This window comes from Salvelinus namaycush, chromosome 16 (assembly GCF_016432855.1).
Source record: "Salvelinus namaycush isolate Seneca chromosome 16, SaNama_1.0, whole genome shotgun sequence".
In the NCBI taxonomy this organism is placed as follows: Eukaryota; Metazoa; Chordata; class Actinopteri; order Salmoniformes; family Salmonidae; genus Salvelinus; species Salvelinus namaycush.
The window spans coordinates 34,449,120-34,474,582 of NC_052322.1; the positions used below are offsets into that span (position 1 = coordinate 34,449,120).

Genomic DNA, 25,463 nt, shown 5'->3' on the forward strand with positions numbered 1-25,463 from the left:
TTCCACTAGATGTTAACAGTCTTTAGAACCTTGTTTGATGCTTCTACTGTGAAGTGGGGGCGAATGAGAGGGGATTGAGTCAGAGGTCTGACAGAGAGCCACGAGCTGACCATCCGCGTTCACGTGATAGTTAGCTTGCGTTCCATTGCATTTCTAAAGACAACGGAATTCTCCGGTTGGAACATTATTGAAGATTTATGTTAAAAACATCCTAAAGATTGATTCTATACATCATTTGACATGTTTCTATGGACTGTACCGGAACTTTTCGTCTGCACCTAGTGATCGCGCCTCATGAATTTTGATTACTGGGCTAAACGCGCGAACAAAAATTTGGTATTTGGACATAAATGATGGACATTATCGAACAAAACAAACATTTATTGTGGAACTGGGATTCCTGGGAGTGCATTCTGATGAAGATCATCAAAGGTAAGTGAATATTTATAATGCTATTTCTGACTTCTGTTGACTACACAACATGGCGGATATCTGTTTGGGTTGTTTGGGCTCTGAGCGCTGTACTCAGATTATTGCATGGTGTGCTTTTTCCGTAAAGTTTTTTTGAAATCTGACACAGCGGTTGCATTAAGGAGAAGTGGATCTAAAATTCCATGCATAACAGTTGTATCTTTTAGCAATGTTTATTATGAGTATTTCTGTAAATTGATGTGGCTCTCTGCAAAATCACCGGATGTTTTGGAACTACTGAACATAACGTGTCAATGTAAACTCAGATTTTTGGATATAAATATGAACTTTACCGAACAAAACATACATGTATTGTGTAACATGAAGTCCTATGAGTGTCGTCTGATGAAGATCTTTTTGTGACTCCTCTCTTTGGCTGGAAAAATGGCTGTGTTTTTCTGTGACTTGGCTCTGACCTAACATAATCGCTTGGTGTGCTTTCGTCGTAAAGCCTTTTTGAAATCGGACACTGTGGCTGGATTTACAACAAGTGTATCTTTAAAATGGTGTAAAATACTTGTATGTTTGAGGAATTTTAATTATGGGATTTCTGTTGTTTTGAATTTGGCGCCCTGCAGTTTCACTGGCTGTTGACGAGGTGGGACGCTACCGTCCCACATACCCTAGTGAGGTTAAAACTTGTTTTTCAACCACTACACAAATTTCTTGTTAACAAACTATAGTTTTTGCAAGTCGGTTAAGACATCTTCTTTGTGCATGACATAAGTCATTTTTCCAACAATTCCAACAACATGGGACCATGCAGCCGCCATACAGCTCAGGAAGGAGACGCATTCTGTCTCCTAGAGATGAACGTACTTCGGTGCGAAAAGTGCAAATCAATCCCAGAACAACAGCAAAGGACCTTGTGAAGATGCTGGAGGAAACAGGCACAAAAGTATCTATATCCACAGTAAAACGAGTCCTATATTGACATAGCCTGAAAGGCCGCTCAGCAAGGAAGAAGCAACCGCTCCAAAACCCGCCATAAAAAATCCAGACTACGGGTTTGCAACTGCACATGGGGACAAAGATCGTACTTTTTGATGAAATGTCCTCTGGTCTGATGAAACAAAAATAGAACTGTTTGGCCATAATGACCATCGTTATGTTTGGAGGAAAAAAGGGGATGCTTGCAAGCTGAAGAACACCATCCCAACCATGAAGCATGGGGGTGGCAGCATCATGTTGTGGGGGTGCTTTGCTGCAGGAGGGACTGGTGCACTTCTCAAAATAGATCATGAGGAAAAAAGTATGTGGATATATTGAAGCAACATCCCAAGACATCAGTCAGGAAGTTAAAGCTTGGTCGCAAATGGGTCTTCCAAATGGACAATGACCCCAAGCATACTTCCAAAGTTGTGGCCACATGGCTTAAGGACAACAAAGTCAAGGTATTGGAGTGGCCATCACAAAGCCCTGATCTCAATCCTATAGAAAATGTGTGGGCAGAACTGAAAAAGCGTGTGCGAGCAAGGAGGCCTACAAACCTGAGTCAGTTACACCAGCTCTGTCAGGAGGAATGGGCCAAAATTCACCCAACTTATTGTGGGAAGCTTGTGGAAGGCTACCCGAAATGTTTTACCCAAGTTCAACAATTTAAAGGCAATGCTACCAAATACTAATTGAGTGTATGTAAACTTTTGACCCACTGGGAATGTGATGAAAGAAAGAAAAGCTGAAATAAATTATTCTCTCTACTATTATTCTGACATTTCACATTCTTAAAAGAAAGTGGTGATCCTAACTGACCTAAGACAGGGAATTTTTACTAGGATTAAATGTCAGGAATTGTGAAAAACTGAGTTTAAATGTATTTGGCTAAGGTATATGTAAACTTCCAACTTCAACTGTAAGCTGTGTGTGCCTTTTTTAAATGTATGTAGTTCTGTTCTTGAGCTGATCTTGTCTATTAATGTTCTGTATTATGTCATGTTTCATGTTTTGTATGGACCTCAGGAAGAGTAGCTGCTGTTTTTGCAACAGCTAATGTGGATCCTAATAAAATACCAAATACCCAAAAATCTACGGTTGGTGTACGGTCCATGGTCACAGCGTGTGGTTGGTGTACGGTCCATGGTCACAGCGTGTGGTTGGTGTACGGTCCATGGTCACAGCGTGTGGTTGGTGTACGGTCCATGGTCACAGCGTGTGGTTGGTGTACGGTCCATGGTCACAGCGTGTGGTTGGTGTACGGTCCATGGTCACAGCGTGTGGTTGGTGTACGGTCCATGGTCACAGCGTGTGGTTGGTGTACGGTCCATGGTCACAGCGTGTGGTTGGTGTACGGTCCATGGTCACAGCGTGTGGTTGGTGTACGGTCCATGGTCACAGCGTGTGGTTGGTGTACGGTCCATGGTCACAGCGTGTGGTTGGTGTACGGTCCATGGTCACAGCGTGTGGTTGGTGTACGGTCCATGGTCACAGCGTGTGGTTGGTGTACGGTCCATGGTCACAGCGTGTGGTTGGTGTACGGTCCATGGTCACAGCGTGTGGTTGGTGTACGGTCCATGGTCACAGCGTGTGGTTGGTGTTATCAGTGTGTGGTAGGTCAGCACCTCCCTGTGCTGAGACAATGAAGAGAGGGCCAAGGGTTTCCTCTCCTCACAATAGGAAAGTTAAACAACCAGGCCAGACATAACAAATCATATCCACAGCCACAGAGAACCAGGCCAGACATTTGTATTTATTTATTTAACATTTATTTTACCAAGTGAGTTGACTGAGAACACATTCTCATTTACAGCAACGACCTGGGGAATAGTTACAGGGGAGAGGAGGCAATGAATGTGCCAATTGAAAGACATAACAAACCATGTGCACAGCCACAGAGAACCAGGCCAGACATAAACCATGTACACAGCCACAGAGAACCAGGCCAGACATAAACCATGTCCACAGCCACAGAGAACCAGGCCAGACATAAACCATGGCCACAGCCACAGAGAACCAGGCCAGACATAAACCTTGGCCACAGCCACAGAGAACCAGGCCAGACATAAACCATGTGCACAGCCACAGAGAACCAGGACAGACATTGACCATGTCCACATCTACAGAAAACCAGGCCAGACACAAACCATGTCCACATCTACAGAAAACCAGGCCACACATAAACCATGTCCACAGCCACAGAGAACCAGGACAGACATTGACCATGTCCACATCTACAGAAAACCAGGCCAGACATAAACCATGTCCACATCTACAGAAAACCAGGCCAGACATAAACCATGTCCACGGCCACAGAGAATCAGGCCAGACATAACAATCCATCCTTCTACTTACATCTGCTACTTCTACAAGATACTGACAGCATTTACAATGGTACTGAACGCATTATTCAATCTTTAAGAAAGCTTCACTTGTAAGGTATTGGGTTGAGCATACAGACATGCATTTGTGTGTGTGTGTGTGGTATCGCGCCTAGGAAGACTCCAGCCACTGTCCCTCCTCATGATAGGGATCCCTCTCTTCCTGTCCACAAGGTCATTTCCTATGGTTCCTCCATCTGCCTGGCGACCCCCTGTGACCCCTAGCACCCCCCACCCCTCCCTGTCTGTCTGCAGGACACCAGATAAGGTTTCTGTGGAAACAACTCTGTTTCCAAGCCTTCTCTCAACCCTGCAGAGCAACGGCTAATCCAGATCCCTTACTGACCTGTTCTGTCCCCTGATCACCACACACACACACACACAGACACACACACACACACGCGATGGTTAATCCAGACTTTTTCTGCCCTGCTCTTCCTATGCTGACCACTCAAGCAAAGAAAAGAGTTACGTTTCCACTCAGACAGTCTAATACCTTTCTGTCCTATCTAAAGAACAGAAAACATCTATACACAGACAGCACAGCTGACGACACCAGGTCTTCCCAATAACAGACAGAAAAAAAAGGTTGAGATGAGCATCTGGATGTTTTACAGTGCCATGGTGTGTGTGTTTGTGTTTCTGTGTATTACATGTTTGAGGTGTGTGCATTGGCTCTCTGGCAATGAACAAGTGGAATAAATCATAATGCTTTGGTTTCATCTGAAAGAGCAGCATTAAAAGTATCTCTGGGGAGGAAGTCAGTCAAAGAGACAGGAAGCAGAGTGTATGCTAGGGGTCACAGCTTCTGAGGGATGAGACTGTTTGTGGGAAGTGAGGACACTGAAACACACACACACACACACACACACACACACACACACACACACACACACACACACACACACACACACACACACACACACACACACACACACACACACACACACACACACACACACACACACACTTTGAAGAGTGAACTCCTGGTGCCCATGACCTTGGCTGAGCAGACTGGGCTGAAATATCATGAGGAGAGGTAGACAGACTGACTGGAGAGAGGAGGGGAAGGGGGTTGGCAGGGACTGGGGAGGAATGTGGAGATAGGTGATGACAGTGAGGGTCATTTTGGGAAAGTGTGTGTGTGTGTAAATTTGTGTGTGTGTTTAAGTATACTGTATGTTTGGTTTGGTTTATTTGGATCCCCATTAGCTTTTGCCGAAACAGCAGCTATTCTATCTGGGGTCCACACAAAAACACAAAACATGACAAGTAACAAAACACGGATACACAGACAAACAAGAACAGTAAAACAAGTTTTTTTATACGACAATATACGAATAATACAAATAAAAAAGAATTGTGTAGATTGTGTATTAGAGTGTGATATAGTGTGTGTTTGTCTGTGTGTTATTTCACAGTTCCTATTGTGAAATGACACAATAGGTAATTTTGCTGTTTGCTTGAGTAATTGGAGATGGAAGGGAGTTCCATGTGAAGAGAACCCCAGGTGGCATGTCTTGTGGGTTATGTGTGGGTGTCTGAACTGTATGTTATTTGATTATGCAGACAATTTTGAATTTTCATCTCAGTAATAAACTCAGCAGGACCCTGTCTTTCAAAGATAATTCATAAATATCAAAATAACTTCACAGATCTACATTGTAAAGGGTTTAAACACTGTTTCCCATGCTTGTTCAACGAACCATAAACAATTAATGAACATGCACCTGTGGAACGGTCGTTAAGACACTAACAGCTTACGGACGGTAGGCATTTAGGGTCACAGTTATGAAAAATTAGGACACTAATAAGGCCTTTCTACTGGCTCTGAAAAACACCAAAAGAAAAATGCCCAGGGTCCCTTCTCATCTGTGTGAACGTGCCTTAGGCATGCTGCAATGAGGCATGAGGACTGCAGATGTGGCCAGGGCAATACATTTCAATGTCTGTACTGTGAGACGCCTAAGACAGCGCTACAGGACGGACAGCTGATCGTCCTCGCAGTGGCAGACCACGTGTAACAACACATGCACAGGATTGGTACATCTGGACATCACACCTGCGGGACAGGTACAGGATGGCAACTACAACTGCCAGAGTTACACCAGGAACGCACAATCCCTCCATCAGTGCTCAGACTGTCCGCAATAGGCTAAGAGAGGCTGGATTGAGGGCTTGTAGGCCTGTTGTAAGGCAGGTCCTCACCAGACATTACCTTTATCGCCTATGGGCACAAACCCACCGTCGCTGGACCAGACAGGATTGTCAAAAAGTGCTCTTCACTGATGAGTCGCGGATTTGTCTCATCAGGGGTGATGCTCGGATTCGCGTTTATCGTCAAAGGAATGAGCGTTACACCGAGGCCTGTACTCTGGAGGGGGATCAATTTGAAGGTGGAGGGTCCGTCATGGTCTGGGGCGGTGTGTCACAGCATCATCGGACTGAGCTTGTTGTCATTGCAGGCAATCTCAACGCTGTGCGTTACAGGGAAGACATCCTCCTCCCTCATGTGGTACCCTTCCTGCAGGCTCATCCTGACATGACCCTCCAGGATGACAATGCCACCAGCCATATTGCTCATTCTGTATGTGATTTCCTGAAAGACAGGAATGTCAGTGTTCTGCCATGGCCAGCGAAGAGCCCGGATCTCAATCCCATTGAGCACGTCTAGAACCTATTGGATCGTAGAGTGAGGGCTAGGGCCATTCCCCCAGAAATGTCCGGGAACTTGCAGGTGCGTTGATGGAAGAGTGGGGTAACATCTCACAGCAAGAACTGGCAAATCTGGTGCAGTCCATGAGGAGGAGATGCACTGCAGTACTTAATGCAGCTGGTGGCCACACCAGATACTGACTGTTACTTTTGATTTTGACCCCCCCCCCCCCCCTTTGTTCAGGGACACTTTATTCCACAGTCACATATCTGTGGAACTTGTTCAGTTTATGTCTCAGTTGTTGAATCTTGTTATGTTCATACAAATATTTACACATGTTAAGTTTGCTGAAAATAAACGCAGTTGACAGTGAGAGGACGTTTCTTTTTTCTCTGAGTTTATTTCTCATTGAAACTAAATGAGATGCTGCTAATCTCTCGTCAACCCTCAACCAGGAAAGACTGGCTTGCACGATGTTGATGTTTGTTCTGTATGTGCAATTAAAAGGGTATGGTGTGCTGCGATTTTTTGAGCCAGCAGTAGCTTTGCTAGCTCTTTCCTTGCTGTACTTGACCAAATTACCAGACAATAATCAAGATGGGACAAGACCAGAGACTGAACAACTAATACAGTTGATTTTTGTGTAAAAAACACAGAACATCATTTTGTAACAGACAAACCCCTACCCCATCTTCACAACAACTTTGTCAATATGACATGACCATGATAATTGACCATCCAATGTTATACCTAGGAGTTTAGTTTGGTCAACTTTCTCAATGGTCACACACTTTATGCACAATTCCAGTTGAGATTTAGGTCTTAAAGAATGTTTTGAACCAAATACAATGCTTTCAGTATTAGATGTATTTAAGACCTATTTATTATTAATCACCCATTCTGATACTTACTGTAACTCCTCATTTTGAATTTTAGTAAGCTCACTGGCTTTGGATGCTGACATGTAGAATATGGAATCATCTGCATACATAGTCATTCTGTAGCTTCGCGTAAGACCAGTGGCAAATCAATTGTAAAAAAAACCAAAATAGAGAAGCGTAACGGCCCAAGGCAACTGCCCTGAGGGACACCACACTGTACATATTTCATCTTAGAGAAGCTTCTATTGGATAAATAATTCTCCAACCATGTGATGGCAGGTGATCTAAAGCCATAGCAAGTGAGTTTTTTCAATAACATTTAACCATTTTATTTGATCTTTATTTAACTATGCAAGTCAGTTAAGAACAAATTCTTATTTACAATGACGGCCTATCCCGGCCAAACCCTAACAGCGCTGGGCCCAATTGTGCGTCGCCCTATGGGACTCCCAATCATGGCTGGTTGTGATACAGCCTGGTATCGAACCAGGGTCTGTAGTGACGCCTCGAGCACTGAGATGCAGTGCCTTAGACCGCTGCACCACTCGGGAGCCCCATCAAAGTCTGCACTGAAATCTAACAATACAGCTCCAACTATGATCTTATTATCCATTTCTTTTAGCCAGTCATCAGTCATCTGAGTCAGTGCAATACAAGTTTAGTACCCTTCTCTATATGCATGCTGAAAGTTAGTAGTTAACTTGTTCTCTGAAAAATAGAGAGAATTGTGTTTGACCAAATACAAAGCTATCAGTTTACTAAGAAAAGGCAGCAAACTGATTGGGTGGCTGTTAGAACCAGCAAAGGGTGCTTGACTATTTTTAGGCAGTGGAAGGACTTTAGCTTCCGTCCACGTTTTTTAGGCTTTGGTTAAAGATATAGCAAATAGGGGAGGCAATACAGTCTGCTATGATTCTCAATAGTGTCCCATCATGGTTGTCTATACCTGGTGGCTTATCATTATTGATGGATAACAATAATTTTTCCACCTTTCCCAAATTCAAAACAGCAATCCTTCTCTTTCATTATTAGATATTTTATACAAAAATATGATGGTTCACTATTCAGCATTGTCATTTCACTTCTGAGTTTTCCACAATGATTGTAATGTGTGTGTGTCTCATGTGCAATACAGTGTGTCTTTGTAACCATGTGAATGTGTTGAGTGCGATTACTTAACAGTAATTGTTTATACATGTGTAATGTGTGTGTCTCACCTTGCCCAGCTGCAGGTCTGAAACGGAGCAGGCATCTATGAAGGCCTGGGCAATGACAGACAGACAGGCGTCCATGTGGTCCGTCTTTTCAATGTCAAACACAAACTGAGGGTTCTTCAGGATGTTCACCCAGAAACGCAGAGGTAAACTGTAGAGATGAGACAACATTATGTAAGCTTCAGGAACATCTTGCATTATGGATACTGTACTGCCTCATGCTACATTGATGAGTAGATGCATCTTGTTCCCCTAGCTACCAGTTGGTCTTCCAGATGTGCAGGGTGTCGGGGTCGGTGATGCCCCTCTTGTCCGCCTGCTCCTCCAGGAAGTCAAAGAAGTATTTGATTGCCAGCGGCGGACGCTCTGCAGGAATACTGAGGATGGCCTGGAACAAGTCATCTAGGAACTTCTGCAGTGTTCCCTACGAAACCACAACACAGATGGGATCAGACACGGAACCAGATTTGGATTGTTTCGAATTATATGTTTTTATTTGACTAGTTAACTAGTTAAGAACAAATTCTTATTTTCAATGACAGTCTAGGAACCATTTTTTCACCTTGTCAGCGCAGGGATTTGATCTTGCAACCTTTCAGTTACAAGTCTAACGCTCTAACCACTAGGCTACCTGCCGCCCCATGTCACTGTAAATAGAACTGATGATGGATTGATTGTCAACGATGATGGAATGATGCCTCTGCTTTAGCCAACTACTTGAGTTGTGACTGTCATGCCAAACTGTTTAGGATCACAATCGTACTAGTTTGGGAATCATGATGATGTTCTTATAAATAACTTGTATTTTTGCATTTAGGCCTCAATTTTGGATCTGTGTGGGTCTCCATCTCTCTAAGTATGCTCACAATTGACATGATAAGCAGTTGGCTAGCTGAAGCAGTAACAGATGGGCATCCAGGAAAGGCTGGCACTGCTTTCTGTCACTGTTCTGGTTGTACACTGTGGCTCATTCAAAATGGCTGCCACACTGTGGGTTGTGTGCTTACCTTGGTGGAGAGGAGGCGGGTTAGGTAGATCTCAGGGAGGACCTTCTTACGATGACTCTGTCTGTGGGACTTCTTATTCTCAAACGGCTCATCATGAGGCAAGACCTGGAAGGGCGGGAGCAGAGGTTAGAGGTCAGGGTACAAAAACATTCAATCAGCATGGTGGGGATATAACCTAAATCTCAATGAGAATCTACTACGGAGGTGTGACTAACATTTGACAGGGAGGTGAAATGAAAACAAGTGTTCTTGTATGAAAGTTTCAGTTAATACCTCTACCATTTCAAAATGTTTTCACTCACTTCTAAGTACTGAACACAACCCAGGAACCACAGTGGAGATTTATGAGGTCTGACTAACATGATGTCACTTTATGAAATGCTGCAAGTTGGGACATTTTGGAAGTTTCTCTGATTGCTGTACAGTAAACCAGTATGAGGTGTCTAACATGCTCCTACAGGACAGGGCTAGGACAGGGGTGTGGAGGTGGAGGAGAAAGAAAGGACACTGTTGGTTTCACTCTACTGAGCCAGTCCAGGCCAGCACACCATAATATGAAGTGCTACATCAACAACCAACTGCTCAAGAAATGACTAAAGCTATCTCAGTGAAATGTATGCCAGAGAACTCATTTTGTCAAACTGAAAGTTAGCATATCTGAGTCTGAGTTTTTTCAATGGCTTATGTGGTATTAGTGCTGTCATGTTTTTTCCTACATGCATGCGCTCACACACACTCTTATGAAAGTGTGTAGTTAGTGATTTATTGCTCAGGCTATCCCTGTGTCTGTCTGCGTTAAACTGAGTTCTCTCTGAGACCAATGGGGCTGATGACAGACTGAATGGGGTTAATAGAGGTGAATGAGAAAGCTCTCTGTCCGTGTGTGTGTGTGTGCTTGTGCGTGTGCTTACCAAATGGACATATTTCTCTGTGTCCAAGTCTTTGGCTGCAGAGGGAGAGAAAAAAACAGAACAAAACAATGAGAGAAGGAGAGAGTGAGAGAGAGAATGAAAGAAGATCGGAGGGGAGACAAGAAATAGACAGAAAAAAAGAAAGATTATGAGTGAAAGAATGAGAGAGAAAAGCTGAAAAAAAACAGAGAGAGGTAGACATCGAGTCTGTGATTGGTGCTGGAGCCAGTGTAATGAGTTTATAATGCTCACGCATCGTCAGACCAGAGGTTCACTCTCTCCCTGGTTTACACACACGCACATGCACGTGCGCGCACACACAAACACAGCCCAATAGTGGCTGTGCTCTCATTACTCCAGGCCTAGTCTTGGCAGGACAGGCCGGTTTAGGCCCCGGCCCCAGTCCAGACACTCTTAGCTAATCACAGAGAGGGGGAAAGGTGTTTTACATTAGCCAAGGTGTACTACAAATCCATTAGGCCAGGCCTTTGAGCTGCTGGCCCAGTTTGGACCACTTTAGCCTGTCTCTGGCCCAGTATGAATGAGAGGAGAGGCCCTAATCATTGGGATGGACAGAGCAGTCTGTCAGAACCGAAGTCCTGTTCTGGATGAGGTGAGCATACCCTCCCAAACTGAACCGGAATGTTGACGGCCCAGTAGAGGAGTCAACTGTTCATGCTTATGGATACTGATATCAAACATGCTGATGAAAGGTCTAAATCCACTGTGTGTGTGTGTGTGTGTGTGTGCCTGTGTATCAGTGTGTGTGTGTGTGTGTGTGTGTGTGTGTGTGCATGCTTGTGTGTATGTGTGTGTGAATGATTAAGTGAGAGTGTGTTTATGTGGCTACAGCATGTTTGTTGTTGGAAATGAATGTATGTCTGTGGTTTGGTGTGTGTGTATGCGGTTTTACCTTAATAAAGTACGTGTGTATGTTTTCTAAGCATGTAGGGGTGTGTGACAAGGTGACAGAGTGTGTGTGTGTGTGTGACCTACCTCTCCCCAGGGTGTTGTCTCTCTTGTCTTTCATGCTCATGGCGAATGACGCCCCCTCTGGGATCTGGGGGTGGGGTCAGAGGTCACAGGGTCAGGGGTGAGAGACGTGGGGCACAAGAACTGGATCATTAACCGCTGCCTCAGGGTGTGTGTGTGTGTGTATGTGTGTGTGAGAGAGAGAGTTTGAGTGTGTGCGAGAGATAATTTGAGTGTTTGTGCGTGTGTGTTTTGGGGCGGGGGGCTCATTAAAGTCAACACACAGTGAAATGGATTGAACAGCATTGCCAGTGAACTGAAACTGTTAGTACGTGCTGTGCCTCGCTGCCTTCACAGTTCACTGCCTTCCCAGCACTGACTAAGCAAAGCACTTAACAGCACAGGTAACAGGGCAAATGTTAGGGGTCACTGCCCAGCTGTTTACACACACACATACACTCAGGCATACCGAAATACTCTGACACATACCAAACATACCAAGACAATAGAAAGTGCAAAGACACACAGATACCCACAGACAATGACACACTGCATGTGTATGATCAGACAGACACACTGCACATAGACTAACACACACACAGTCACCCACACATAAAAATCATGTGGCACCCATTGAGCAGTCAAGATGTCAACATTTACAGTGACTTCTCACCCTCACCTCTCTTTCACACACACACACACACACACACACACACACACACACACACACACACACACACACACACACACACACACACACACACACACACACACACACACACACACACACACACACACACACACACACACACACACACACACACACGGGGTGACAGAAACACACATGCATGCACAAACACACATGTGAGAGCATATGGGGTGTGTGTGATGGGAGCAGATCCTTGCCTGGTAATGTGTGACTGTGTTGAGTTTCTTCCTGCCATCCTCCATCACAGAGGTGTTATCCAGGTCTTGGAGGATCCTGCTGGTACTACCAGAAGCAAACCACTCTGCAGGAGAGGAGGAGGGGGAGGCAATACATGTAATGAATGTTTTAAATGCATTTAGCCTTCTACTGTACTGTACTAGCTCCATGTCAAGGACTAGAGTCACCCGAGCCATGAACCGTTCACTCTGTTACCATCTGGAAAATGTTATCGGAGCATCAGCTCTTGGACCAACAGGCTCCGAGACAGCTTCTACCACCAGGTCATCAGACTGCTGAACAGCTAACCCTATCTGTTGCCCTGCAACTTAGAGACTATTTTCACATCAGAGACTATTTTCACCTCAGAGACAATCTGCACCTTAGAGACTATTTTCACCTCAGAGACAATCTGCACCTTAGAGACTATTTTCACCTCAGAGACAATCTGTACCTTAGAGACTATTTTCACCTCAGAGACAATCTGCACCTTAGAGACTATTTTCACCTCAGAGACAATCTGTACCTTAGAGACTATTTTCACCTCAGAGACAATCTGCACCTTAGAGACTATTTTCACCTCAGAGACAATCTGCACCTTAGAGACTATTTTCACCTCAGAGACAATCTGCACCTTAGAGACTATTTTCACCTCAGAGACAATCTGCACCTTAGAGACTATTTTCACCTCAGAGACAATCTGTACCTTAGAGACTATTTTCACCTCAGAGACAATCTGTACCCCCCCCCCAGACACACACACACACACACACACACACACACACACACACACACACACACACACACACACACACACACACACACACACACACACACACAGCTGTTCTATTATATACTATTTATTTAACTGCATGACCAAGACACTAGGCACTTTATGTTTGTAAATACAGTCATACTTGACATAGCACATTCATTATATATCATATTGTTCATTATCTATACTGTATATCCTATTGTTCATTATCTATACTGTATATCATATTGTTCATTATCTATACTGTATATCCTATTGTTCATTATCTATACTGTATACCCTATTGTTCATTATCTATACTGTATACCCTATTGTTCATTATCTATACTGTATATCATATTGTTCATTATCTACACTGTATACCCCATTGTTCATTATCTATACTGTATATCCTATTGTTCATTATTTATACTGTATATCCTATTGTTCATTATCTATACTGTATATCCTATTGTTCATTATCTATACTGTATATCCTATTGTTCATTATCTATACTGTATACCCTATTGTTCATTATCTATACTGTATATCCTATTGTTCATTATCTATACTGTATACCCTGTTGTTCATTATCTATACTGTATACCCCATTGTTCATTATCTATACGGTATACCATATTGTTCATTATCTATACTGTATACCCTATTGTTCATTATCTATACTGTATACCCTATTGTTCATGATCTATACTGTATACCCTATTGTTCATGATCTATACTGTATATCATATTGTTCATTATCTATATTGTATACCCTATTGTTCATTATCTATACGGTATACCATATTGTTCATTATCTATACGGTATACCATATTGTTCATTATCTATACTGTATACCCTAGTGTTCATTATCTATACTGTATATCATATTGTTCATGATCTATACTGTATATCATATTGTTCATTATCTATACTGTATATCCTATTGTTCATTATCTATACTGTATACCCTATTGTTCATTATCTATACTGTATATCCTATTGTGTACACATCAGTTTACTTGTTATTGATATTGTATGCAATGTTGAGGGAGCTAGCACACAAGTATTTCGCTGCACCTTTTATACCTGCTGTAAACTGTGTGTGAGGAATGTGAGGAATACAATTTTATTTTATTTGATGTTAGTTGAGCTACGAAGTAATAATTGGTCATATAGCTCCTTTGCATAGCATTACTTCCACAACTGGGGAGTTGAAGGACAAATAAAAGTAACTTTTCTCACCCAGGTCTACGTCCTCTGCCCGGGGCCACTGGGAGAAAGGCAGGTTCTTATAGAAGGCCTCTAGAATCTTCTCCTTCACCTGAGAGATGGTGTCTGTGTTCACAACCTTTACGGCCAGAGAGTCCATACCACATCCCTGGAACGACACGTTGATGTTCTGGACACACAGAGAGAGGGAGGCAGTGAATGTCACAATGTCACCTTTTACTTCAGATGGTTGATTATTCCTGTTGATTGATTAAGCTGGTTGATTATTCCTGTTGAGTGATTAAGCTGGTTGATTATTCCTGTTGAGTGATTAAGCTGGTTCATTATTCCTGTTGAGTGATTAAGCTGGTTCATTATTCCTGTTGAGTGATTAAGCTGGTTCATTATTCCTGTTGAGTGATTAAGCTGGTTCATTATTCCTGTTGAGTGATTAAGCTGGTTCATTATTCCTGTTGATTGATTAAGCTGGTTCATTATTCCTGTTGAGTGATTAAGCTGGTTCATTATTCCTGTTGAGTGATTAAGCTGGTTCATTATTCCTGTTGAGTGATTAAGCTGGTTCATTATTCCTGTTGAGTGATTAAGCTACACATAGTTGAGATATTGTAAACTCTATCATACGATAGACATATGATATATGCACATAGCAAGAGGTGAACCAATCAGTGGGCAGTATATGACCTGCGTTGTTGTGTGGTGACTGACCTGTGGCTTGGCCTCAACGTTCTCTCTGAGCAGCCACTCCTCGTTCAGTGTGTACCGGGCCTTCCCTGTGATGGCGTCTATAGAACCCTTGTTGATCTGCTGCCTGATGGCACAAAGCAGCAGGAAGAAGGGCTCGCCCACTGTCTCCTGCAGAAAACACAGTAACACGCTGATAACGTAACATAAACATTAAGACTGTTTGTCAGTAAAGGCCCAGACTGTAACCAACTGGACAGGGAATACTCATGACTGGATACAAAAATGTTTGACGGGAGTCTCGTTCTATTGTCATTACATTACGTTCTATTGTCTTTTCACAACTCCCTCCCTGCCTCCCTCCCTCCCTCCCTCACCTTGAGGTAGCTGTACATGCAGATGGACATCCAGTTGGTTAGCATCTTCTCCACAACAGACTCTGTCCGTCGCAGCATCAGCTTGGGGTTCTTGGCGGCCGAGGCATCGATCAGATCCACCAGCAGATCCTTCATAATGCTGGTGTAGTACTCCAGCTTACCATGGAGGGCAATAGTGAGCAGGGATGCCAGGCTACACCTGGGGGGACACAGACCAACACAAAAATGTGTGTGAGCACAGAGTAAAGAGACATATACGATTCAAACAACATGATTTAGTCCCCACACCTGAGAATACACTGAGTTATGTATATGTTCTGAGTTGTCCCAGAGGATGGAGGGGGTGAAACAGTAAAGGTAGACGGGGGATTTCCATAACAAAGAACCATTCATTTTTTAAAATCTTTATTTAACTAGGCAAGTCAGTTAAAAACAAATTATTTTTTTCAATGACGGCCTAGGAACAGTGGGTTAACTGCCTTGTTCAGGGGCAGAACGACAGATTTTTACCTTGTCAGCTCAGGGATTTCTAACCACTAGGCTACCTGCCGCCCAAGTGTATAGGATACCCTTTTCCTAAACCTAATCCTCTTAACCTGCTACATGAATTATCCTAACCTGCTGCATATGTTCTCCTAACATGCTACAAAATTCAAATATGACAAAAGCTGCATACTTTCTAGTCAAAACCATAATCAGTTGTATAATAGACAGTCACGGTACATTGGGTTTGAAGTACACATGGTTGTCATGGTTTTCATGGTTACCTGTCACGTATTGCAAAGTCCTTCTGTTGCTCCAGTGCATGAACAAAGGTAACCAGGAAGTGCTTGTTGTTGAGAAGAGTTGAGAAGAGAGTGATTCCCTCCTCCATGTTAGGCTTGGCTGTGTTAGAGGGCTGGAGAGAGAGAGAGACGGAGAGAGAGAGAGAGAGAGAGAGACGGAGAGAGAGAGAGAGAGAGAGAGACGGAGAGAGAGAGAGAGAGAGACAGAGAAAGAGAGAGAGAAAGTTGGAAAGGAGAGAGAAAAGAGAGAGTTATGTGTATTGAACCAATCAGGGCCCAGTTTACCAAAAGCATCTTAAGGCTAAGTCATCGTTAGAAACTTTGTAGGCGCATCGTTAAATCTCCAAGCTGTTTCCCAAAACCATCGTTATTAATGTTGCCCTTGAAAACCCTCATAATCTAACGCCTGCCACTCGAACAGCTAAGTACATCGATAGATGCTTTTTTGCCCTACCGCGGCACTTTATACACAGAAGATTTCCGCTAAACATAAAATCACATTGTTTATCCGCCTCTTTGGAACCACCTATAACTTCAGAACAAAGTTGACTACAAATACAAAGTTGCCAATGTCCTTGCAATTGATTCAAACAGCAGCGTTGCCTTTCTTTCGATCCTATCAGTATCAACACATGCCTCAACAACGCACTTAGCGCACGTTCTCTCTGCATGGTGTTTTGGGAAACGTATGTTACATTTTCGGCAGTTGCAGGAAAGATGCATCGTTAAAACACGTTATAGGGAAACCGGGCGCTGTTCAATCAGGCTCCTCGCTAATCCAAATCCACCTCATAAATCCACCTCATACCAGAGTATGACCACTAAAACTCATTATCGCCTTCCACCTCAGAGCTTTTCACCGGCTTTCTCATAACATCATCACAGTCCCCAGGTGCTTTCTAGTACTGTCTTCTAAACACTCTTAGCCTAGTTAATGCGGATGTATCCTGTCTAATGGTGCACCTAAGCAGTGCTCTGATGAAGTCTTCCCTCTGGACTGCAGCCATATGCTCCTGTTTCCACAGTGACAGAAGGAGAGCAGGGGTGTCCATTAAGATAAATGGCCGCCTGTGAGATTTGGACGCTGTGACCTGGAAAACACTTCCCTGGAAAATAGTGAGGATCTGAAACACTTTATCACCCTTAGACAGGCTCCCCTGGCTGTCGACCCAAAACCATGCATTGTTGCAATAGTAGAGCTCACACACACACACACACACACACACACACACACACACACACACACACACACACACACACACACACACACACACACACACACACACACACACACACACACACACACACACACACACACACACACACACACACACACACACACACACACGGCCGTTGGCATGGTTATGGTAGAATGAGTGCTGTGCCATCATCATCATGGAGACGGTGGGAAGTGTGTCAACAACCTGCCAGTGTTTGGGTGGGCTGGGATAGTGTTTGACAACGTAAAAACTCTCTGAATCATATGGACTGGCAGCTGGTGAATGGGCATTAGAATGCAATGCATACACACGTCTGCACAGTTAGACACATACACGCACGCACACACCCACCCATGCACACACACACTCATTAAGGCACGCACGCAAGCACATACACATGGTTGTGCTTTCCTTCTATAGTTACTCCTAATCAACAGCCTCACCGTGGAGACTTAATCATCTTCAGTGTGACCCAGTTGTGAATCAAAGGAACGAGGAGGTAGAGGAATAGAATGGAGGTGCTCCAGGTAGAGGAGAGCAGAATGGATAATGGAACACTTCAGGGGGTTAACTCTATACCTGCCAGTCTTGCAGAAGGGGGTGTGTCTCAGGGAGGGCTCGTGGACCGAGGGCGTCGTTCTCATAGACGGGCTGGACCAGACTCCTCTCATAGTCCGAACACATCTGAGGTAAACATACAGAGAGACAGAACCATTACATCACGAAACGTATTTAGAGACAAACAGAGAAATCGACCATTGCTCTCATAGTCAGAGCCAACAGAGTCAAATAATTAAATGAGCTGTCCCACACACAAATACACACACTCAGTGTGAGTGTGTGTATGTGTGTGTTTCAGTGTGTGTCAATGGGATAGAGGGTTGAGACTGTGGTTTGCCCTTGTCTTGTGGCAGTTGATTGAACAGTATTGTGTTGCTGTATGTTTTTGGTCTCTGTAAACCTGAGTGGAGACAGTAACCTACTGAGGTAACGACGCAAGTGTTTATCCTGCATCAGTGTATGTGTGAGTGTGTGTGTGTGTGTGTGTGTGACTGTGTGTGTGAGTAGTGAAGTAACAACATAAGTTACTATGTTCCATCATAGCAGCTTTTCAACAGTATACCAGCTCTCATTTCCTTCACATCTAAAAAACACACTGTCCACCTCGACAAACTTATGCAGTTCTATCTGTGAACGAGTGTGTGTGCGTACAATAGACTGTGTGGGTGTTTGCAGGAGTCTGTGCTGATACTGTATGTGCATGGCTGTGTTTGAGTACGGATGGTTGTACAAAAGAATGTGCATGCGAACGAAAGTGTGTGGGTGGGTTCACAAGTGTGTGCCGATGTGTGTGTAGCTCTGTGTGGGGTAAGTTTTTTGTGCGAGTGCCCAGCATTGCTCCTTGTCCTTGAAACTTCCAACTAGCTCTCACACTCTCACATCAGAATTATACGTTCATGCATGTTTCTCAAAAGTCAAATTTCGAAGTCGTTGCAAACGTCAAATTTCGAAGAGTTTAAGGTTAGGTTTAGCCATTAACTCCTCCAAATGTTTAAGTTAAGGCATCAATGCCAAATGCTTAAGGTAAGGGTTAAAGTTTGGGTTGATCACTTCATTTGAACTTGCAACCTTTGGAATCAGAGGCAGGTGCTTATGCTCATCCGCCATCGCCTCCCACAACACCCTAGCAAAACCTAAATCTACTTGAAGGTAACAGTGCTCACTGTTGCCCCTAGTGGCTGATCTCCACTTCAACTCCTGACGTCCTCAGACATGGATGAACGCCGAATACTGACTTGTATCATGGGTAACCTGGCTGGAAACGTCATGCTTGTGGTTTGAAACGTCATGCTTGTGGTTTGAAACTTCATGCCCGGTGTTAGAATACCAAACACACTGTTATGTCTGTCTGTATCTCTGTCTGTCTGGAAACAAAAAAATCTACACCTGTCCAACAGGATGGATAGCACATCAGAGAGGAGAATATTTTTTTTTACCTGTAACGAATATATGTTCTTCTTAAGGGACTTAAACCACACCATGCTTGTCAAGGTTTGGGACGGTAATAACTTGGATACATGAAGACCTTTTCAATGTAAACTGTAAAAAATATTCTGATGGAAAATCTCCCTCTAATGGTTGTAGTAAGGTGATACCCACCTTGGGGGAAGAAGAGGTGTGTGTGTGATTAACTGACTCACCTTGGGGAAGAAGGTGCGTGTGACAAACTGTTTGTACTCCAGGAAGGGGATTCCCTGGCTGCGGTTTAGCTCCTTGGTCAGGTCTGTCATGTCTGTCTGTAGCTCTGCAAAGCCTGGAAGGACAACAGACGAATTACAGGACATTCACAGGACATTAAGTTACATACAGTTTAGAACACCTAAGACAACTCTCAGTCTCATCCCTGAACATAGGCCCAAAACCATGTAAAAATGGTTTTCGAGAGCACCACTTTCTGCTCCATAACCGCTGCTAAGTGATAATTAACACTTCCGTGGTGTGCTGTTAATTTGTGATAGTTTTCTAAAACTGATGTCCAGTGAAAGCAGATATGCAATAGGTTGACATTACAACACAGTAAACACTTAGATACAGTGCCTTGCAAAAGTATTCATCCCCTTTGGCGTTTTTCTTATTTTGTTGCATTACAACTTGTAATATAAATAGATTTTTATTTGGATTTCATGTAATGGACATACACAAAATAGTCCAAATTGGTGAAGTGAAATGAAAAACATGACTTATTTCAAAAAATTCTAAGAAATAAAAAATGGAAAAGTGGTGTGTGTATATATATTCACCCCCTTTGCTATGAAGCCCCTATATAAGATCTGGTGCAACCAATTACCTTCAGAAGTCACATAATTAGTTAAATAAAGTCCACCTGTGGGCAATCTAAGTGTCACATGATCTGTCACATGATCTCAGTATATATACACCTGTTCTGAAAGGCCTCAGAGTCTGCAACACCACTAAGCAAGGGGCACCACCATGAAGACCAAGGAGCTCTCCAAACAGGTCAGGAACAAAGTTGTGGAGAAGTACAGATCAGGGTTGGGTTATAAAAAAATACCATAAACTTTGAACATCCCACAGAGCACCATTTAATCCATTATTAAAAAATGGAAAGAATATCGCACCACAACAAATCTGCCAAGAGAGGGCCGCCCACCAAAACTCACGGACCAGGCAAGGAGGGCATTAATCAGAGAAGCAACAAAGAGACCAAAGATAACCCTGAAGGAGCTGCAAAGCTCCACAGCGGAGATAGGAGTATCTGTCCATAGGACCACTTTTTAAGCTGTACACTCCACAGAGCTGGGCTTTACAGAAGAGTGGCCAGAAAAAAAGCCATCGCTTGGGCAGATATTGCTTGGGCAAATATCCCAGTGGTTAGATGTGCCGAGCTTATAAAGACATACCCCAAGAGACTTGCAGCTGTAATTGCTGTAAAAGGTGGCTCTACAAAGTATTGACTTTGAGGGGGTGAATAGTTATGCATGCTCAAGTTTTCAAAGTGGTAGGCATATTGTGTAAATCAAATGATACAGACCCCCCAAAAATCTATTTTAATTCCAAGTTGTAAGGCAACAAAATAGGAAAAATTCTAAGGGGGGTGAATACTTTTGCACGCCACTGTAGGCCTAATAAAAAATGTCAAATGGTAGGCTAACCGCGTCTCTCTTGCTCTCTGTCTGGATCGATCTGAATTTTTGTCGGTGTCCATTTTGAATGTGCTGAATGAATAGGCCTACCTTGTTGCAGCTCGTTTAAACTAGAGCTACTTAGAGAGTGTTAATCATATAAGAACAAACATTATGAATTTACTGAACATAAATGTAATAATGTTTGTGTATAGTTCAAAAGTCAAAACTCATGTTGGTTTTCATTATTATTGAAGGACAATGAGGTTCTTATAGACTTACACAAAACCACAAGGAGTCAGTAGAAACCACATTTGTTTAAGCAAGCCAACAATATCAACTATGGTTTTAAAAAGTCAGTATATGAGGCTGAATGAACTGTTTAGCTGCCAGACAAGGCTCCGCTGATAGCCAGTAGCGGGGGTAAGGATTCACTCCATGGTGCTGAAAGGAAAGCTCTGCTGTTGGGACAGCTTTATGTAGGCCCAAACAGTTTGTGGGCACTGTTTGGCACCGTTATAGTGCAATTCATGTATTGTTTAGTGTTGTGTAGTGGCTTTGTTGGCATGCATCTAAACATTTTTGGGGAGTTTGCAAACCAAGATTTACATGCTAAAATCGCCACTGATCCTAGAGTAGAATTTTGTACTCACTTGAAAACAATAATGCAATTATTCATTGCATTGTGGTGTTGTAGGCTAGTCTAGGTAGGATAATTGTATTGTCCCTAAACAAGATCAATAGGGGAGCTTTTTGAGCTCTGTTACGGCTCTCGTTGGGAGAAGGAGACCAAGGTAGGCGTACATCGCATATTTATTGATGACACCAACAAACAACAAAATCAAAAACAAAAGCGCACAGTTCTGTCAGGAAAAAACACTAAACAGAAAACAAGATCCCACAAAACCCAAAAGGAAAATGACAACTTATATATGATCCCTAATCACAGACAACGATAGACAGCTGCCTCTGATTGGGAACCATACTCAGCCAAAAACACAAAGAAATAGAAAACATAGATTTTCCCACCCGAGTGACACCCTGACCTAACCAAACATAGAGAATAATAAGGATCTCTAAGGTCAGGGCGTGACAAGCTCAGTGTTTCATGTCTTCACTGTTCTTTCTTGCACAATGGATTCTTGTGGATTCATATTGAAGATGTATGCAGATTTGAATGCTTTTCTATGTGGTATGATTGCTAGTTAGCCTATTGCAGATCTGGACAAATGTGACTTGTTTCAGGAAACTAGGCATATGTCGCGTGTCACTACTTCACAAGAGAGCCATTTGAACGTAAACTTTTTTTTAATGCATTTTTTTTGGCAGAAATGCATTCTGGAATATGTGAACTTTCATGTTTCTTAATAACAAACTTGTATGCCAACTGTAGATACAAATAAAATTGTTAAATTACGAGCCTAGTTGGTTTAGCCAGAGAAAGTCAGCAACCTTCCCGCTAGCCATGATTGTCTGAGATAATGAGTGGGCTGGACATGCCAAGAGATGGGTTCGGATTGGTCTGCCATATAGCACGCGTCTGTCTATTTGAACTGGTCAGTATGTGTAGGTAATCCTGTCTAATGCGGCTTTTAATATATATATATCGCGTAGTAGAACTGCATAAGTGTTGCTCTCCACTTTCTGGAGGACCGAGTTTTGAAATCAGTTTAATTAGAGTATGATAGCTAAGGAGATGGAGAAAACCCCTGCCTTCAGATTACATCTTCAAACTAAGTGCAACCATGGCATCCGTGACAGGGAGTGGAGATCCATGATGTATACGGGTAAGAAAGTCGAGCTAGCTACATTTTCAGATATTACACGTTTCTAATTTTGACAGAAAGTTGTTTCCATTTCAAGTTAAAGTGTATTGTTAGCCAGCTAGCTAACATTAGCTGGCTGGCTTGATAGCTAACGTTACATGTATGATCTTATTATTCGTATCTCAGTGCCATTTGCTTTGCTAGTTATAGCCTAATGTTAACTAGCTAACATTGAACCTGGTTGGTTAGCTACCTGCAGATTCATGCAGGGTAGTAACGTTCTAAGTTGGGATTATTGTTCATTGTTTACCTAGCTTGCAAAAGACTCCACTATGCAAGTAACCATTTCAATAGAATGTCACTGCGACAACTGTTGATAGACATAGCTGGTAAATGGCTATCTACTCCGATTTCAGAGCCATCTCGTTTGAGTTTGCCAGAGCGCAGAATAACGAACGCTCAACACCCGTTGAATATGTCCGGTGTCAGTAAACATTGGCAAAAAAGCGTAAATTGTTGCCAGCAGCACAGTTGCAATCACTCTGGATAACATAAAAATTGCCTAACCAGCTCTGCTAGGGCGAGAAAAATAGTCAGTAAGCTGTTCTCTCATTTGTGTCTGGAAATAGCTAGTAAGCTAGCCAAAGTTAACCAGTTAGCTTGGGTTCTTGACTGCTTTTGTTAGGACAGAACGCTCGGGTCAACCCTTAAAGAGATCGGTGGGGCTAAAGCTTAAGAGGGTGTAAATGATGCAGAATGGGTGCAGACAAAGAAGATCTCTCCAGTAGGTACCAAGACATTCAAAGGTAATTTTCTCAAAAGTCAGGTTACAAGTTTATCAACTTTCAAAGCAGAATTACTTTTCCATTGTTCCTCAAATGCAGTGTATGAAATACCATTTTGTAACTCTGTCTCTGCTTTTGTCCAATGTAAAAAACACAATTTCAAATGTTGCTACTTAAGACTGAATCAAGGCGGTCGGTCACCAATGATCCACCTACCACTATTCACTATGAATGGTGGATAGAGGGCAGGATAGACAGTTAGACTGGTAGACTATATTGTACTGTGGTATAGTAAACGTTAGCATGTGGAAAAGCGTAGTGCATAAGGGAAGTACCAAAACATCTTCATATAGGGGAGGCGCATGCAAGCAGATGAGGACAATTTGCTAGGATTGTCACGTATACTCCCTCTCCGGCGCTCTAGGTCACCAGGCTGCTCATTATTACGCACACCTGTGACTATCGTTACACACACCAGCGCCTAATCAGACTCACCTGGACTTCATCACCTTCCTGATTATCTTCTCTATATCTGTAACTCCCTTTGGTTCTTTTCCCAGGCGTTATTGTTTCTGTTCCAGTGTTCATGTCTGTACGGGCGCAGTGAACGCTGACACGGTCAACAGGTGCAAGGTGTTTCCTCCGACACATTGGTGTGGCTAGCTTCCAGGTTAAGCGAGTAGTGTGTCAAGAAGCAGTGCGGCTTGGCGTGGTCGTGTTTTGGAGGATGCACGGCTCTCGACCTTCGCCTCTCCCGAGTCCGTATTGGAGTTGCAGCGATGAGACAAGACTAACTACCAATTGGATACCACGAAATTGTGGAGAAAAAGGGGTAAAAGTAACGGGGGGAAAAATGTCTGTATGCTACCTTTGTTTCTTGTTTTGTTCTATGTTCATTTAGTTATTAACTTCTTATGGCTGGGGGCAGTATTGAGTAGCTTGGATGAATAAGGTGCCCAGAGTAAACTGCCTGCTACTCAGGCCCAGAAGGTAAGATATGCATATTGTTAGTAGATTTGGATAGAAAACACTCTGAAGTTTCTAAAACTGTTTGAATGATGTCTGTGAGCATAACAGAACTCATATGGCAGGCAAAAACCTGAGAAAAAGTCCAACCCGGAAGTGGGAAATCTGAGGTTCGTAGTTTTGCTTATCGAATATACAGTGTATATGGGGTCATATTGCACTTCCTAAGGCTTCCACTAGATGTCAACAGTCTTTAGAACCTTGTTTCAGGCTTCTACTGTGAAGGATGAGGGAATGAGAGCTGCCAGACACCTGGTTGAAACAGAGTGCCATGAGCTCACTCAGGCGTGTCCCCGTGAGAGGTAGCTGCGTTCCTTCTCCTTTCTAAAGACAAAGGAATTCTCCGGTTGAAACATTATTGAAGATTGAAACATGATTGAAGATTTATTGAAGATTCATCCTAAAGATTGATTCTATACATCGTTTGACATGTTTCTGCGAACTGTAATGGAATATTTTGACTTTTCGTCTGGACTAAGTGTGCCTGCGCGTCGTGAATTTTGATTTTTTTAACTAAACACGCGAACAAAAAGGAGGTATTTGGACATATATTATGGACTTTATCGAACAAAACAAACATTTATTGTGGAACTGGGATTCCTGGGAGTGCATTCTGATGAAGATCATCAAAGGTAAGTGAATATTTACAATGCTATTTCTAACTTCTGTTGACTCCACAACATGGCGGGTACCTGTATGGCTTGTTTTTGTGTCTGAGCGCCGTACTCAGATTATTGCATGGTGTGCTTTTTCCGTAAAGTTTTTTTGAAATCTGACACAGCGGTTGCATTAAGGAGAAGTTTATCTAAAGTTCCATGTTTAACACTTGTATCTTTTAT

The 25,463-nt window shown here is 43.0% G+C and overlaps 1 protein-coding gene across 1 annotated transcript in view; it reads right to left on the minus strand.

The window, feature by feature from the left end:
• The window catches only part of LOC120061347 (plexin-D1-like), a 123,373-nt gene that overhangs the window by 5,272 nt on the left and 92,638 nt on the right, over positions 1-25,463 (minus strand). The window contains exons 22-33 of the mRNA XM_039011095.1: positions 19,605-19,717; positions 17,983-18,087; positions 16,166-16,296; positions 15,399-15,597; positions 15,046-15,192; positions 14,353-14,509; positions 12,333-12,436; positions 11,451-11,514; positions 10,455-10,489; positions 9,544-9,648; positions 8,797-8,960; positions 8,540-8,687 (exon numbers count right to left, since the gene is read on the minus strand). Of these exons, the coding sequence (XP_038867023.1) occupies positions 8,540-8,687; positions 8,797-8,960; positions 9,544-9,648; positions 10,455-10,489; positions 11,451-11,514; positions 12,333-12,436; positions 14,353-14,509; positions 15,046-15,192; positions 15,399-15,597; positions 16,166-16,296; positions 17,983-18,087; positions 19,605-19,717 (1,472 nt within the window). The remainder of the gene's footprint in view (positions 1-8,539; positions 8,688-8,796; positions 8,961-9,543; positions 9,649-10,454; positions 10,490-11,450; positions 11,515-12,332; positions 12,437-14,352; positions 14,510-15,045; positions 15,193-15,398; positions 15,598-16,165; positions 16,297-17,982; positions 18,088-19,604; positions 19,718-25,463) is intronic.